General features: G+C 45.1%; 1 protein-coding gene across 4 annotated transcripts in view; it reads left to right on the top strand.

The window, feature by feature from the left end:
* Positions 1 to 7,222, top strand: part of LOC123331936 (melanoma-associated antigen B2-like) — a 175,316-nt gene extending 168,094 nt beyond the window's left edge. For 3 of the 4 annotated variants that reach the window (XM_045164565.1, XM_045164567.1, XM_045164566.1), the window contains exon 2: positions 5,145 to 7,222. In XM_045164565.1, coding sequence (XP_045020500.1) covers positions 5,145 to 6,690 — 1,546 coding nt within the window. In that variant the 3' untranslated portion in view covers positions 6,691 to 7,222. Of the gene's footprint in view, positions 1 to 4,336; positions 4,422 to 5,144 lie in introns of all 4 variants that reach the window. The other variant, XM_045164564.1, reaches the window with a different exon arrangement.
* The last annotated feature ends 6,016 nt before the right edge of the window (positions 7,223 to 13,238 follow it).

The raw sequence follows: 13,238 nt of genomic DNA on the forward strand, positions 1-13,238 counted from the left end.
TACATTTACTGGAGAATTATTGATTTACAATCTTGTGTTTCAGGTGCACAGCAAAGTGATTCAGTTACATATATATTCAATCTTTTCCAGATTCTTTCCCTACAGGTTATTATAGAATATTGAGTAGAGTTGCCTATGCTATGTTGGAGGTCCTTTTCGGCTATCTATTTTATATATTGCTGGTTTGTGTATGTTCATCCCAATTTCTAATGTATCCATCCCCCCCATGTTTCCCCTTTAGTAATCATAAGTCTGTTTTCAGAATGTGAGAGTCTGTTTCTGTATTTTAAATAAGTACATTTGTGTCATTTTTTAAAATTAGGTAGTACCTTTGAGTGATATAATATGGTATTTGTCTTTGTCTGACTTACTTCATTCATTATGAAAATCTCTTAAGTCCATCCGGTGCTGCAAATGACATTATTTCATTCTTTTTTATGGCTGAGTATGATTCCATTGTATTTACGTATCACATTTTTATTCATGGACCTGTAGGTAGTTTCCATGTCTTGGCTATTGTAAACAGTGCTGCAGTGACCATGGGTGTGCTTGTACCTACTCGAATTATGGTTTTCTTCAGATATATGCCCAGGTAGTCTATTTTTTTAAATGTTATTGGAGTACAGTTGATTTACAATATTGTGTTAATTTCAGGTATATGGCAACGTGATTCAGTTATACATATATGTACATTCATTAATTTTCAGTTTCTTTTTTCATATAGGTTATCACAGAATATTGATTAGAGTTTCCTGTGCTACGTAGGAGGTCCTTGTTGATTATCTATTTCATATATAATGGTGTGTGTATGTTCATCCCAAGCTGCTGATTTCTCCCTCCCTCACTACGTTTCCCCTTTAGTAACCATAAGTTTGTTTTCATCATCTGTCTTTCTGTTTTGTAAAAAAGTTCATTTTATCATTTTCTAAAATTAGATTGCACATATGAGGGATATATTTGTCTTTGTCTGACTGATTCGCTTAGTGTTACAATCCCTAGGGACACCCATGTTGCTGCAGATGGCATTCTTTCATTCTTTGTTATGGCTGAGTAATACTCCTTTGTATTTACAGACCACGTCTTTATCTACTCCTCTGTTGATGGACATTTAGGTTGCTTCCATGTCATAGGTATTGTAAATAATGCTGCAATGAACATTGGGTGCTGTACCTGTTTCGAATTATGATTTTCTCTGGATATATTCCCGGGAGTGGGATTGCTGAATATTATGGTGGTATTATTTTTTTGTCTTATTTTCCTGGAGTATAAGTGATTTACAGTGTTGTGTTAGTTTCAGGTGTATAACAAAGTGACTCAGTTATACATACACATGTATTCCTTCATTTTCAGATTCTTTTCTCATACAGTTTATTACAGAATATTGAGTAGAGCTCGCTCTGCTATACAGTAGGTCCTTTTTGGATATCTCTAGTATATATTGTTGTGTATGTGGACTTCCCGGGTGGTGCAATGGTAAAGAATCCACCTGCCAATGGAGGAGACACAAGAGAAGCATGTTCCCTGATCGGGAAGATCCCCTAGAGTAGGAAATGGAAACTCACTCCAGTATTCTGGCCTGGAAATTCCATGGACAGAGGAGCCTGTTGGACTACAGTCCATGGAATCACAAAGAGTCCAACACGACAGTTGTATATGTTTATCTCAAGCTCCTAATGTATCCCTCCCTCAACATTTCTCCAATGGTAACCATAAGCTTGTTTTAGGTATCCAAAAGTCTTTTTCTATGTTGTAAATAAGTTCATTTGTGTCATTTTTAAAAATTGGATTCTACATATGAGTGTTGTCATATGATATTTGTGTTTCTGTGTCTTACTTAGTATGACATTCCCTAGGTCCATCCATGTTGCTGCACATGGAATTATTTCTTTTTTTATGGCTGAGTAATGTTTCATTGTACCACATCTGCATTATTCATTTCTCTGTAGATGGACATTTAAGTTACTTCCATGTCTTGGCTAATGTAAATAGTGTTATAATGAAGATTGGGTACATGTGTATTTATGAATCATAGGTTTCTCTGGATATGTGCCAGGAGTGGGATTGCTGGATCATATGGTAACTCTATTTTTAGTTTTTCATGGAACTTTCATAATGTTCTCCATAGTGACTGTTCTCTACACTCCATCATTTATTGTTTTCAGATTTGGGGATGATGACCATCCTGGCTGGTGTACTTATCATTTGCATTTCTCTGATAATTAGTGATGTTGAGCATCTTTTCATATGCTTTTTGGTCATCTGTATGTCTTCTTTGAAGGAATGTTTGTTTATACACTCTGCCTACTTTTTTATGGGATTGTTTATTTGACACAGAGGTGCATGAGCTATTGGGAAGGCGAGGGCTCTGTTTGGGAGCTGGAAGACTCGGGTTCATAGGAGGGGGCATCCTGGGCTCTGATACCAGACAAGGAGGACCCAAGGAGGAATGAATATTGAGCTACCGGGGTTCCCATGGCACACTGCCCCTGCCGTCATCCCTGGGAGACCCCACGTTAGACGTTACGCAGCTCCCCTCCACTTCCACTTTGAGAACCAGCGGATCCACCGGTAGCTGCGGCGACCATATGGCAGACACTTAGTGTTCAGGACTCGTCCGGAACCAAGGTGAGGCCGTAAATGTAGCTCATGGGTCTTTCCCAACCCTCCCAGTAATAAAAGTGACCCATCCACATCCCACCCCTGTGATATGGCTCTTATGAGTCCCTCAGAGCTATCGGCTGAAGGTGGTCTAGAGTGTCTCAGGCTAAGGCGTTGGTCTGTGGGGGTAGGCCCGGATTCTACCCCCGGAGGAGGTCTAGGTCCTAGATGAGGGACCTGAGGGCTGATGAGCAGACTTTGACACCGCCCAGGGGACAACACTGAGCGGCCCCCCTGTACTGGGCTGTAGGAGGCCCCGGGTAGAGCTGGCCAACTGTGGTGCCCACTGGTGTCCACTGGAGGTGGTTTGGGGGACGTGAGAGCCTTGCTGTAATGGAATAAACTCAGCTCCACAAAGGGACCTAGTCCGCAACAATATTAATGGCTCTGACGCTGAGTGAGGATGGGGCTCCTCCCATAAGAAATGGAGTCACATAAGGCGCCAGTCCTATTTTGAGGACTGGGAGAATCGGGCGTTTTGACATGACACTTCCTGGGACATCTCAGGGAAGTGAGAGACCAGGTCAGTGGGGGCAGCCTCAGGTTGACAAGGGAAGGTTTCAGGTGTCCTGGTGGATGGTGAGAACCTTGGGGGCTGTGGATGTTCGACACCACGTCATTCAGACCACATCTCCCTGTCGTCATCCCTGGGAGACCTCGAGGATACATGTCGGTCCCCACTGTGGGCTAATGGGGACATAAGGGTCTTGGTCTGAATGGAGTGGTCAGCAGAGGAAGAAACCTTAGACCCTGTCATGAGTCAAATGTAGAGCTTGGTTGCTTCTGTGTCATGGCTATTGTAAATAGTGCTGCAGTGAAGACGAGTACAAGTGTCTTTTTCCGTTACCATTTCCTCAGGATATATGACCACTAGTGGGATTGTTGGCTCATGTGGTAGTTTTATTCCTAGTTTTTGTAAGCAGAGTGTATTAAGTCAGAAAGAGGAAAGCCAATATCATATATTAATGCATATATATGGAATCCAGGAAGATGGTACTGATGAACCTATTTGCAGGGCAGCCGGGAGATGCTGACATAGAGAAGACACTCGTGGACCCAGTGGGGGAAGGAGAGGGAGGGGCAGATTGAGAGAGTAACATTGAAAACGTACACATTATCATATGGAAAATAGATAACCAGTAGGAAGTAGTTTTATGACCAGGGAGTTCAAAGCCAGTACTCTGTGATAACTTAAGAGGGGTGTGACGTGGGAGGGAGTTTCAAGATGGAGGAGACCTAAGATATACCTATGGCCGATTCATATTGATGTGTGGCAGAAACTGGTACACTATTATAAATTAATATTGTAAAAAAAATAATTTTATTTTCAAAAAGACATATAGGAGAAACCAGAAGCAAAAAAATATTTTAGACCTTGAATTGGGATCTTGTGTGGGTCCACAGGGACATCAACCTGCCTGCACCAGATTTTGTTCTCAGGAGACCGTGTTTGGTAAAATAAGGTCATCTTCACTTCCTGCTTTTGGGACACGGAGTGATTGGCTTTTACTATCAAGCAGCCATCACTTCAGGAGAAAGTTGAGCTTCTCTACAGGGAGCCCAATTGAGGAACCTGAGTGAGGACTCATTGCATCCATCCCAACCCTCAGATTTCAGCCCAGGAAATCTCAGGGAAGGGCTGTGAGGCTGAGCACCTTCTTTTCTGTTTTATACAAAGTCTACGGGAGGGGAAATGTCTTGTCTGAAGGTGAAGACACCAGTCCGCAAATGGATGATGGTGCCCAACGTTTTAAGGAGCCAAGGTAAGGACCTTGAATGATGATCCCAGTGAACTCAGGATAGAAAAGACCCTAATGAGCTCTCAGAACTGGTTATCTATCTCCTGGCAGGGAGGTGGACTGAGGCATCCCTTCACTTGCTTCTGGATCATGGGGAGGTCTAAAGTGTCTACATCAGAGTAGCAGAGGGAAGGGTGCCAAGGCTCCGCCAGGACTTGACATGATAATACTGAAGTAGAACTTAGAAAACCCCACTGCTGGCACCTGCTGGCACCTGAGTAGATCCAAAGCAGGGCTGAGAGGACGCAGAGGAAAAGTAAGGCCTCTGTTCTTCCTCTGTGGGATTCTGTGGGAACATGGGAGGGAGTTTAAAGATGGAGGAGACATAAGATATACCTATGGCTGATTCATATTGATGTGTGGCAGAAACTGGTACACTATTATAAATTAATATTGTAATATTGCAAAAAATAATTTTATTTTCAAAAAGACATATAGGAGAAACCAGAAGCAAAAAAATATTTTAGACCTTGAATTGGGATCTTGTGAGGGTCCACAGGGACATCAACCTGCCTGCACCAGATTTTGTTCTCAGGAGACCATGTTTGGTCTGAGCAGGAAAACAGGAGCCTTATGGGTTCCTAGAGCAGTGTCCTCAAGGACACCTGCAGAGGCAGCCTTTGATTAAGCCAAGGTGGAGTGTCCCTGTTTTAAGGTGCTCATGTCATCTCATTCTCCATCCTCTAGGTGCCCCAATCTCCTGTGTATTGGCCCAGACTCCTGCCTGCGGTCTCAGACCACAGCCATCATGCCTCGTGGGCAGAAGAGTAAGCACCGTGCTTGTGAGAAACGTTGCCAGGCCCAAACTGAGACCCAGGGTCTTCATGATCAGGCTACCACATCTGGGGAAGAAGAGACCACCTCCTCCTCCCCTCCTGATTCAGAGAGCGCTCCCTCAAGCTCGTCTGCTGCTGGCACCTCCAAGGGGCCTCAGGGAGCCCAAGGCACCACCAGTGCTGCTGCAGGTGCTATACGCAAAAGATCTGGTGTCGGTGGCGCAGCACGCTCAAGATATGGTGTAGGTAGCGCAGCACGCTCAAGATCTGGTGTAGGTGCTGAGGGCCAAGTTCAGGAAGGTGAAAATTCCTCCCAGGCTTCAGCTGCTGCTGCGAGCTCTCACACAGATCTTCTGACCTGGAAGGCAGAGCTATTGGTGCAGTACATGCTGTATAAGTATAAGATGAGGGAGCTCATTAAGAGGTCCGAAATGCTGCAGGAAATCAAGAGAAGGTACAAGGAACAATTCCCTGAGATCCTTAGCAGGGCTTCCGAGTGCATAGAAATGTTGTTTGGCCTGGTGCTGAAGGAAGTCAGGCCCAACAGTCACTGCTATACCCTGGTGAGCAACCTAGATCTCAGCGACAGTGAGTCTATGAGAGGTGATTTGGGGCTGCCGAAGAATGGTCTTCTGATGCCTCTGCTGGGTGTCATCTACCTGAATGGCAACCACGCCCCTGAGGAGAAGATCTGGAAGTTCCTGAATATGCTGGGCATCTATGATGGAAGAAGTCACTTCATCTTTGGAGAGCCCAGGAAGCTCATCACAGAAGATCTGGTGCGGGAAGGGTACCTGGAGTACCGGCAGGTGCCCGGCAGCGATCCCCCTCGCTATGAGTTCCTGTGCGGTCCTAAAGCGCTCACAGAAACCAGCAAGACGAAAGTCCTGCAGTTTTTGACCAAGGTCAAGGATTCGGTCCATCCTGCCTTGCAGCCGCTATATGAAGAGGCTTGGAGAGAGGAAGTAGAGAGCACCGGAGCCAGAGGTGCAGCCAGGGCTGGCACTTCTGCCTCAACCAGGCCTGGCACTGCTGCCTCAGCCGCTGCTGGCCGTTCTGCTTCGGCCAGGCCTGGCACTGCTGCCTCAGCCAGCTCTGGCCTTTCTTCTTCGTCCAGGCCTGGCACTTCTGCCTCAGCCGCTGCTGGCAGTTCTGCCTCAACCAGGCCTGGCATTGCTGCCTCAGCCGCTGCTGGCACTTCTGCCTCAACCAGGCTGACACTGCTGCCTCAGCCACTGCTGGCACTTCTGCCTCAACCAGCCCTGGCACTGCTGCCTCAGCCAGCCCTGGCCCTTCTGCTTCAGCCAGGCCTGGCACTGCTGCCTCAGCCAGCGCTGGCACTTCTGCCTCAACCAGGCCTGGCACTGCTGCCTCAGCCAGCGCTGGCCCTTCTGCTTCAGCCACTGCACACCCCAGGGCCGAGTCCAGCCGCTCATCTCGCCCCTAGTGTGATCTGAAGCCCGTTGTTCACTTTGTGGCTAGAGAAGCCGGTCAACCTGTGTTCCTGATATGCATCAATAACTTGTTGACTTTATTTCCCCCAATTTTCAATTGTTAAAATTTTTCAACAGAAAGGTCATTTAGAGTCATGATATAAGTATATGAATAACATGGGTCACATACACTTTGCTGTTTGTGAAATTTAGGAGTAAGAATTTTGTTTTCTCCAATAAATATTGGAAATCCTCACATCACTTTTGTGATCCAGGATGAGAATAACATCACTTTAGGATGAGAGTGTCCTTAGAAATGTGAAAGACACCACACTAATAGAGGCTCAGAACATTGATACATTGTTAGGGAGAGAGCTGAAATTTCTTCAGATTTTGGCTGGCTTTACTCTCTGCTTAGTCTCCTTTTTTGTAAATGTAAAAGACACATACTTGCCTCTGCTTATGGTTTATGGTTTTCAAGAATGTTTGAGTTGAACTTAAATAATAAAAATTAAAATAAATAAAAAATAAAAAAAGAATGAGAATATAAATTATAGCAAATGATTTATTCATGGCTCTTCTTTTACACAAACATTGAGAATCTGCTCTTAAGAAGTCTTCATGCTTGTACTGGTGATGTTTAGTCAGAAAAAGTTTAGCTCCTGTCCACTCATTACAGTTTCTCAGAGATGATGTCATTCTATGGAAGAGGCTGAGATACTCTGTACTTCAGGAAGAACAAGAAAGAAGCAGGGTAAAGAGGGGTTGGAGAGAACCTATTACTTTGGTTTCATTCCTAAGCGGAATTTTGGCTGATTTGGGAGGTTGGGTCTTTTTTTTCCCCACTTGGAACACTGCATAGTTTCTGACATCTGATAGATTGAAAAAAAAATCCAGCTGATGTAACATCTGAGGTCAAGATAATCATAGTAATAACTGCCGTTGCTCCTAATGTCTCAGTAGAGACAGGCGCCGTGACAGAAGCTTTCCATAAATACTTACATTCCACCAATCTGCCAAGAAAGGGCTTATCAAACTTACTTCACAGGGGAGAGCCCAAGGCTCATAGAGTTAGGGTTTGGTTTTGTGCTGAAATACATGAGGCTGGTAAATGACAGCTGGCAATAGACTCCTGCTCTACACTACTTATCACTCATACTGTTGTTCTCCCCCCAACCTGAGACATACTCTTGTCTTTGTTCTTTAACAAGTCCTTTTAACATTTGGCAATTCCTTGTTTATTTATTATTTATTTTTTTATTTGGCTGTGCTGGATCTTAGTTGCTGCACGTGTGGTCTAGTTCCCTGACCAGGGATCGAACCTGGGCCCCCTGCACCGGGAGCCTGGAGTCCTAGCAATTGGACCACCAGGAAAGTCCCCACCCTGTATCTTTTATTTCAGTGTTTTTCTCAGCACTTCAAAATTTGTCCTAGGTGATAGGGAAAAATGCCCTCATGCTCAAGCTACTGGATTGAAATGTGTAGCCAGAGCAGTAAGAATACCAGATGTACTTAACCAACGATATGTATCCCTTATTCATTACTCATAGATAAGTGAAAGAAACAATATTCAGGGACAGTACAAGCATGTACATTGGCCATGTTAGATAACCTCTGAAGACCAAGGAGTCTCCATATCATCCTTACAGTCTCTTCCCTGTGGAGAGTAAACCTATCAGAACAGAAATGACATGAGAATCTTCACCTGGCTGATGAGATAGATTGATCTACTTTTTTCTCCCTAAAGGACTGCCACCTGTCCTGGGACTCCCACCTTGGACTATAGCTTCTCCACCTCCCGTCACTCCTGGGACAGGGACCCATTCTCTGTAGCACTGCAGAGCAAACATAGCTCAGGAGTTTGTAGAGACGTGGAATTTCCCCAAAGGCCTTTAATCCAGGACACAGAAAGCAAGATGAGGGCCCCAGGTAGGAGGATTGAGGAGAACAAGACCCAAGAATATGGCGGATGGTGGTCACTAGGACAGCACTCCCTTCTGATCTCAGACGCAGAGAAATTCAGAACGGGTGGGCTTAGCCTATTAGCCTTAGCATAGCCTCACTTATTCTTCAGGCTTCTCAGAGACCTAAGAAACTTGGTCTTGGCGCAGAGTTCTGACGTTGGTAGAGAGAATCAGTCTCACAGAAGTGATGGTGATTAACCTGAATGAGGGTGATGGAAAGACCCATCCAGAACAGAAGGCTCCTGTAAAGACCCGTCCTCATTGGCAAGCCCATGAAGTCCAGAACTCTCTGGGCTGCTGTGGTTAACACTTTGAACTCAGGTCCGTGGGAGGTGGGGACATTGGGAATCTGCAGAGAATAGAGCCCCAGGAAGGGTGCAGAGTCAAAGTGAGGACCCAGAGTGTGGACATGAAGCCCCTCAATCCACAGCCGACAGGGCTACACTAAATGTAGCCTCTCCACTAAGACACTAAGTCCCTCCTCTCCAGTTAGCCCTGGGAGGCATAGGTAAGTGCTGGCAAGCTCAAGAGCCCCGTGACTTCTGCCTGGAGGGTTTCAAGGAGATGACCTTGGTTTATAGGCTGGCTCTTCATCAGAGAGTGGAAATCCCAGGCATGACATGTGTACAGTCCTGTATGAGGAGTGTGTCAGCCAACTACCCCATTACAGATAAATTCTTAGAAAGTCCTGCAACTGTAATGGGCCCTGGGAGGGAACAAGCAGGGCTTTCAGACTAGGTTTATCCCTTATTTTCTGAAGGCGAATGGCTTCAGGACCTTAAAGTCCTTGGGCTAATGGAGGGAGCCTCTATCAGCTGAGGAAGGGTACGCCGTTCCTATCAGGAATCAACTGATGATACTGACCGACAGCGAAGGATCCCTCCCAGAAAGAAGGCGGCTATACAGAAGGCACTGTCCCTGTTGTCAGGCCTGAGAGTGTGCCACTTAGGCCTGGTGACATGGTGAGTCCTACTCACTTCCTCCCAGAGGATCACATGGAGGTAAGGAACCTCATCCTGATCAAAGGGAGCAGCTGAAGCTCAGCAGAAGGATGATTTCCACGTTGTGCCAGAAGTCAAGGTAAGAACCCTGAATTCTTGAAAAGACCACTCACCTCAAAACAGTGGGGGCAGAACATATTCCTTCCACTCCTGTTAGCCTCAGAAGACCATGGCCTGTGGTGGGCCTATGAGGCAAACTCCTCTTCTTCCTCAGGGATCAGGGAACTATTGGCCTGGGTGGAGAAGCTTTAAGGCAAGTCAGGGAATGTTTCCAGTTGGGGAATATTTCCAGGTTCTTTCCAAGACGGTGAGGACAGCAAAGAACGTGGGAACACAAATACCAGGATGGCCACACAGTATGTTCCCTACTCTCAGCCTAGAAGGCCTCAGGCAGATTTACCAGGCCAAGGGGCCCTTCAGCTCTGACCGAGGAGTATCAGGAAAGTTAGGGTTTGATCTGATGGTGGTGTCAACAGAAGGGGGACTCTTGGGCTTGGATGAGAGTCACATTTGGGACCCCGATTTGGGCCCCTGAGAGGAACCATCTGTCATTCCCAAGGAGCTTGCCACAGCTTTCATTCTTGTGAGACTATGGGTAGGCTTGGCTAGATAAGGCCACCCTTATTTCCTCCTGTAGGCTCACAGTGAGGTATCGGTCTTATTATGAGGAGATAGGCCTCAGGTCAAGAAGGAGGGGATTCCCCAGGCTCCAAAAGAAGTCAAATTGTGAAGCCCGAGTGGAGACTGAGGGGTATACTCATCCCTGAATAGAGGGAGCAAAGGAGAGTCATGCCCTCCCCTTTGATGTCAATTCTAGAAAGCTCAGGGGAAGACTGTCAGGCAAGGCTCTCCCTCACTTATTATACCAGGCCTTCTTCTTCATCATCTTCTTCTTCTTCTTCTTGAATTGCTAAGTCATGTCTGACTCTTTTGTGACTCCATGGACTGCAGCCCACCAGGCTCCTTTGTCCATGGGATATTCCAAGGAAGAATTCTAGGCTGGGTTGCCATTTCCTCCTCCAGGGGATCTTCCTACCCAGGGACTGAGTCTGCGTCTCCTGCAGCTCCTGTATCACAGGCGGATCCTTTCCTGCTGAGCCATCAGGGAAGCCCTATATCAGGCCTAAGGGAGGTGAGATCTTCGTTGCAAAGTATAGCCACCAGTCCTGAGAAGGGAGGGATATGGTAGGTGCCTGCCAGGCACTGTGGCAGATGCTTTACAGTTACCACCACATGCCAGCAGTCCTTCCAGACAGGGCTTGTCAAACTCCCTTCACAGTTAAAGAGCCCGAGGCGCTCTCAGAGAGTTGAATGATGTGACAAACTTCTCCATGGCTGTTTAAGTGACAGGGATGGCCATAGGCCCTTGATCTGAGTTAGTCTAAAGCTCACCCTCTCACTCCTGCAAGCCTGGTCTGACCTTGTGCCCTTAATTCCCTTTTTATTCTCATTACTGTGAAATGTATGAGGCATTAAGAAGAGGGACTCTCGGGTCCAACTATTAGATTGTAATACATAGCCAGAGCAATAATAATAATAATTATGCCAAAATAAATGTGACATATGAAGAGAGGAAAAAAGAGATAGTATTTGCTGACAATAGGGTCATCTGTCCATACATATGAGGATTCAGACATCTTAAAAGATCTGAACGTTTTAACTTGCAGATAAGCTTATAAGATCAGTAAGGGACTCAAAAACATCATCTCACAGCCATTCCTTTGTATAAAAAATATCTATTAGATCTAAAATATAAAGTTTATTTATTAGAACAGAGGTTGCCTGAGAAGTCTGGCTGAAGGAGAGAAGGGACAGGTTACCACGTTTTGTTTCCCTCACAGGTCTCTGCCTGGGCCCCCTTACTTATGCCATGGATTTCCTATCTCTTATCACTCCTAGGACAGGGATTCCTTCTCTGCAAGGTCCGCAGTAGAGAAAGTACTCAGGGCCTTTCAGGAATGTGGCATTTCCCAAGAAGTCTTTAATCAGAGGGGCAAGGGCCTTTAGGAAGACACCCATGCAACTGGACTGAGGAATGCAACGCCCCAGAATATTAGGTGTAAGAAGGCTTCAGGCAGAGCTCTCAAGCTGAACATCTCTTTTGTCTGTTGTCTCAGTACAGTTGTCAGGGACGTGAGACCTTTGGTCTAAGGAGGGCAATCTCAGGTCAGAGTAGGAATTGTCAAATATATATGTGAAGCCCCTTAAAAAGAAGGGAAAGAAATAGCCACCCAGAACCACTGGGGTTCTGTAGTGTCCACTTGCTGCTGTCAGCCCTCGGAGGTCCTGAATTCCATCATGGGATGAGGTAGAGAGAGGCCTTGAGAGCTGAGAAAGACAGAGCACTGCTGCCATGGGCAGGGCACGTTCCAGAACCAAGTCTGCCAGCTCCTCCCACATAGTGACATCCAGGGAAGATCCTTCATCTTGTGGTTGAAAAGAGAAGTAAGTATTCCAAGTAATTGAGTGCCAAGGTGGATCTGAAGGGAACACATTTTATGTCTTGTTTTGTTCTTGCTTGACCTCAGTAACTGGACGATGTAACTTTTTCTGTTTAGGACTTTCTTTGTGGCACTATTGAAATACCCTTCTTGTAATTGAAAGTTAATTTGACTTCCGTATTTGTGTTTATGAACAAAGTATATCCCATTTATTGCTGTATTTCAGTATTAGTTCAAAGGTTTTTATATTTTGTATAATGAGTCAGAAATCCTTGAATCTCCTTTTGTGGTTCAGAACAAGATGACAGGACAAGAGAATTGGGAATTTCTTGCCAATGATAATGGACAGTGAGTGAAATTGTTCATATCAGGAAATAAAAAAAATGGTCTTGTCCGTGTGGCATCTGCAATACAGTGGAACAGGAATTCCCAGCCCCTGTTTCCCCTCAGCAACCCAGATCTTAAAAGTATATAAGTAGCAAAATAACCTTTCTAGAAGGTCCAGAGTCCAATTCAGAAATTGCAGTACCACAGGTAAGCATACAACTTAGATCAGCTGCACTTGAAATGGGTAAGAACAACACACACACACACACACACACACACACACACACTCTTATGGATCATGAATAGCACTATTCATCTATGATGAACAGTTTGTGGACTAAACTGTTATCTCCAAAAATGTGATCACCGATGGTTCACAGCTATTTCTTACTCGGTTTAGTACGATACTCTCAACTTGGAGAAACACAATAGGACTCATGTGAAGTGCCCCTAGTGATGCTGGAAGTGCTCTCACGAAGGAGAGAGAAGTCATGACATTATACAAAAAAGTTGAGTTGCTCCTTGTATACTGGTTTGATTCTGCAGTCATGGTTGCCAACATTTCAAGATGAATGAATCCAGCATAAGGACTACTGTAAGAAAAAGAAAAGGGACTTTATGAAGCCATCACTGCAGCTACACCAGCAGGTGTGAAAAACTTGTGCTTTTTGTGAAGTATGTTTTTATCTTTTTTTTTCGAGCTTATTTAAATATTCTTTTTGTTTGTTTTTGTTTTTTAACTTTATTTTTTATTTTTTAACTTTACAATATTCTATTGGTTTTGCCATATATCAACATGAATCCACCACAGGTATTCACGTGTTCCCCATCCTGAACCT

The sequence above is a fragment of the Bubalus bubalis genome, chromosome X (genome assembly GCF_019923935.1).
Source record: "Bubalus bubalis isolate 160015118507 breed Murrah chromosome X, NDDB_SH_1, whole genome shotgun sequence".
Classification (NCBI taxonomy): Eukaryota; Metazoa; Chordata; class Mammalia; order Artiodactyla; family Bovidae; genus Bubalus; species Bubalus bubalis.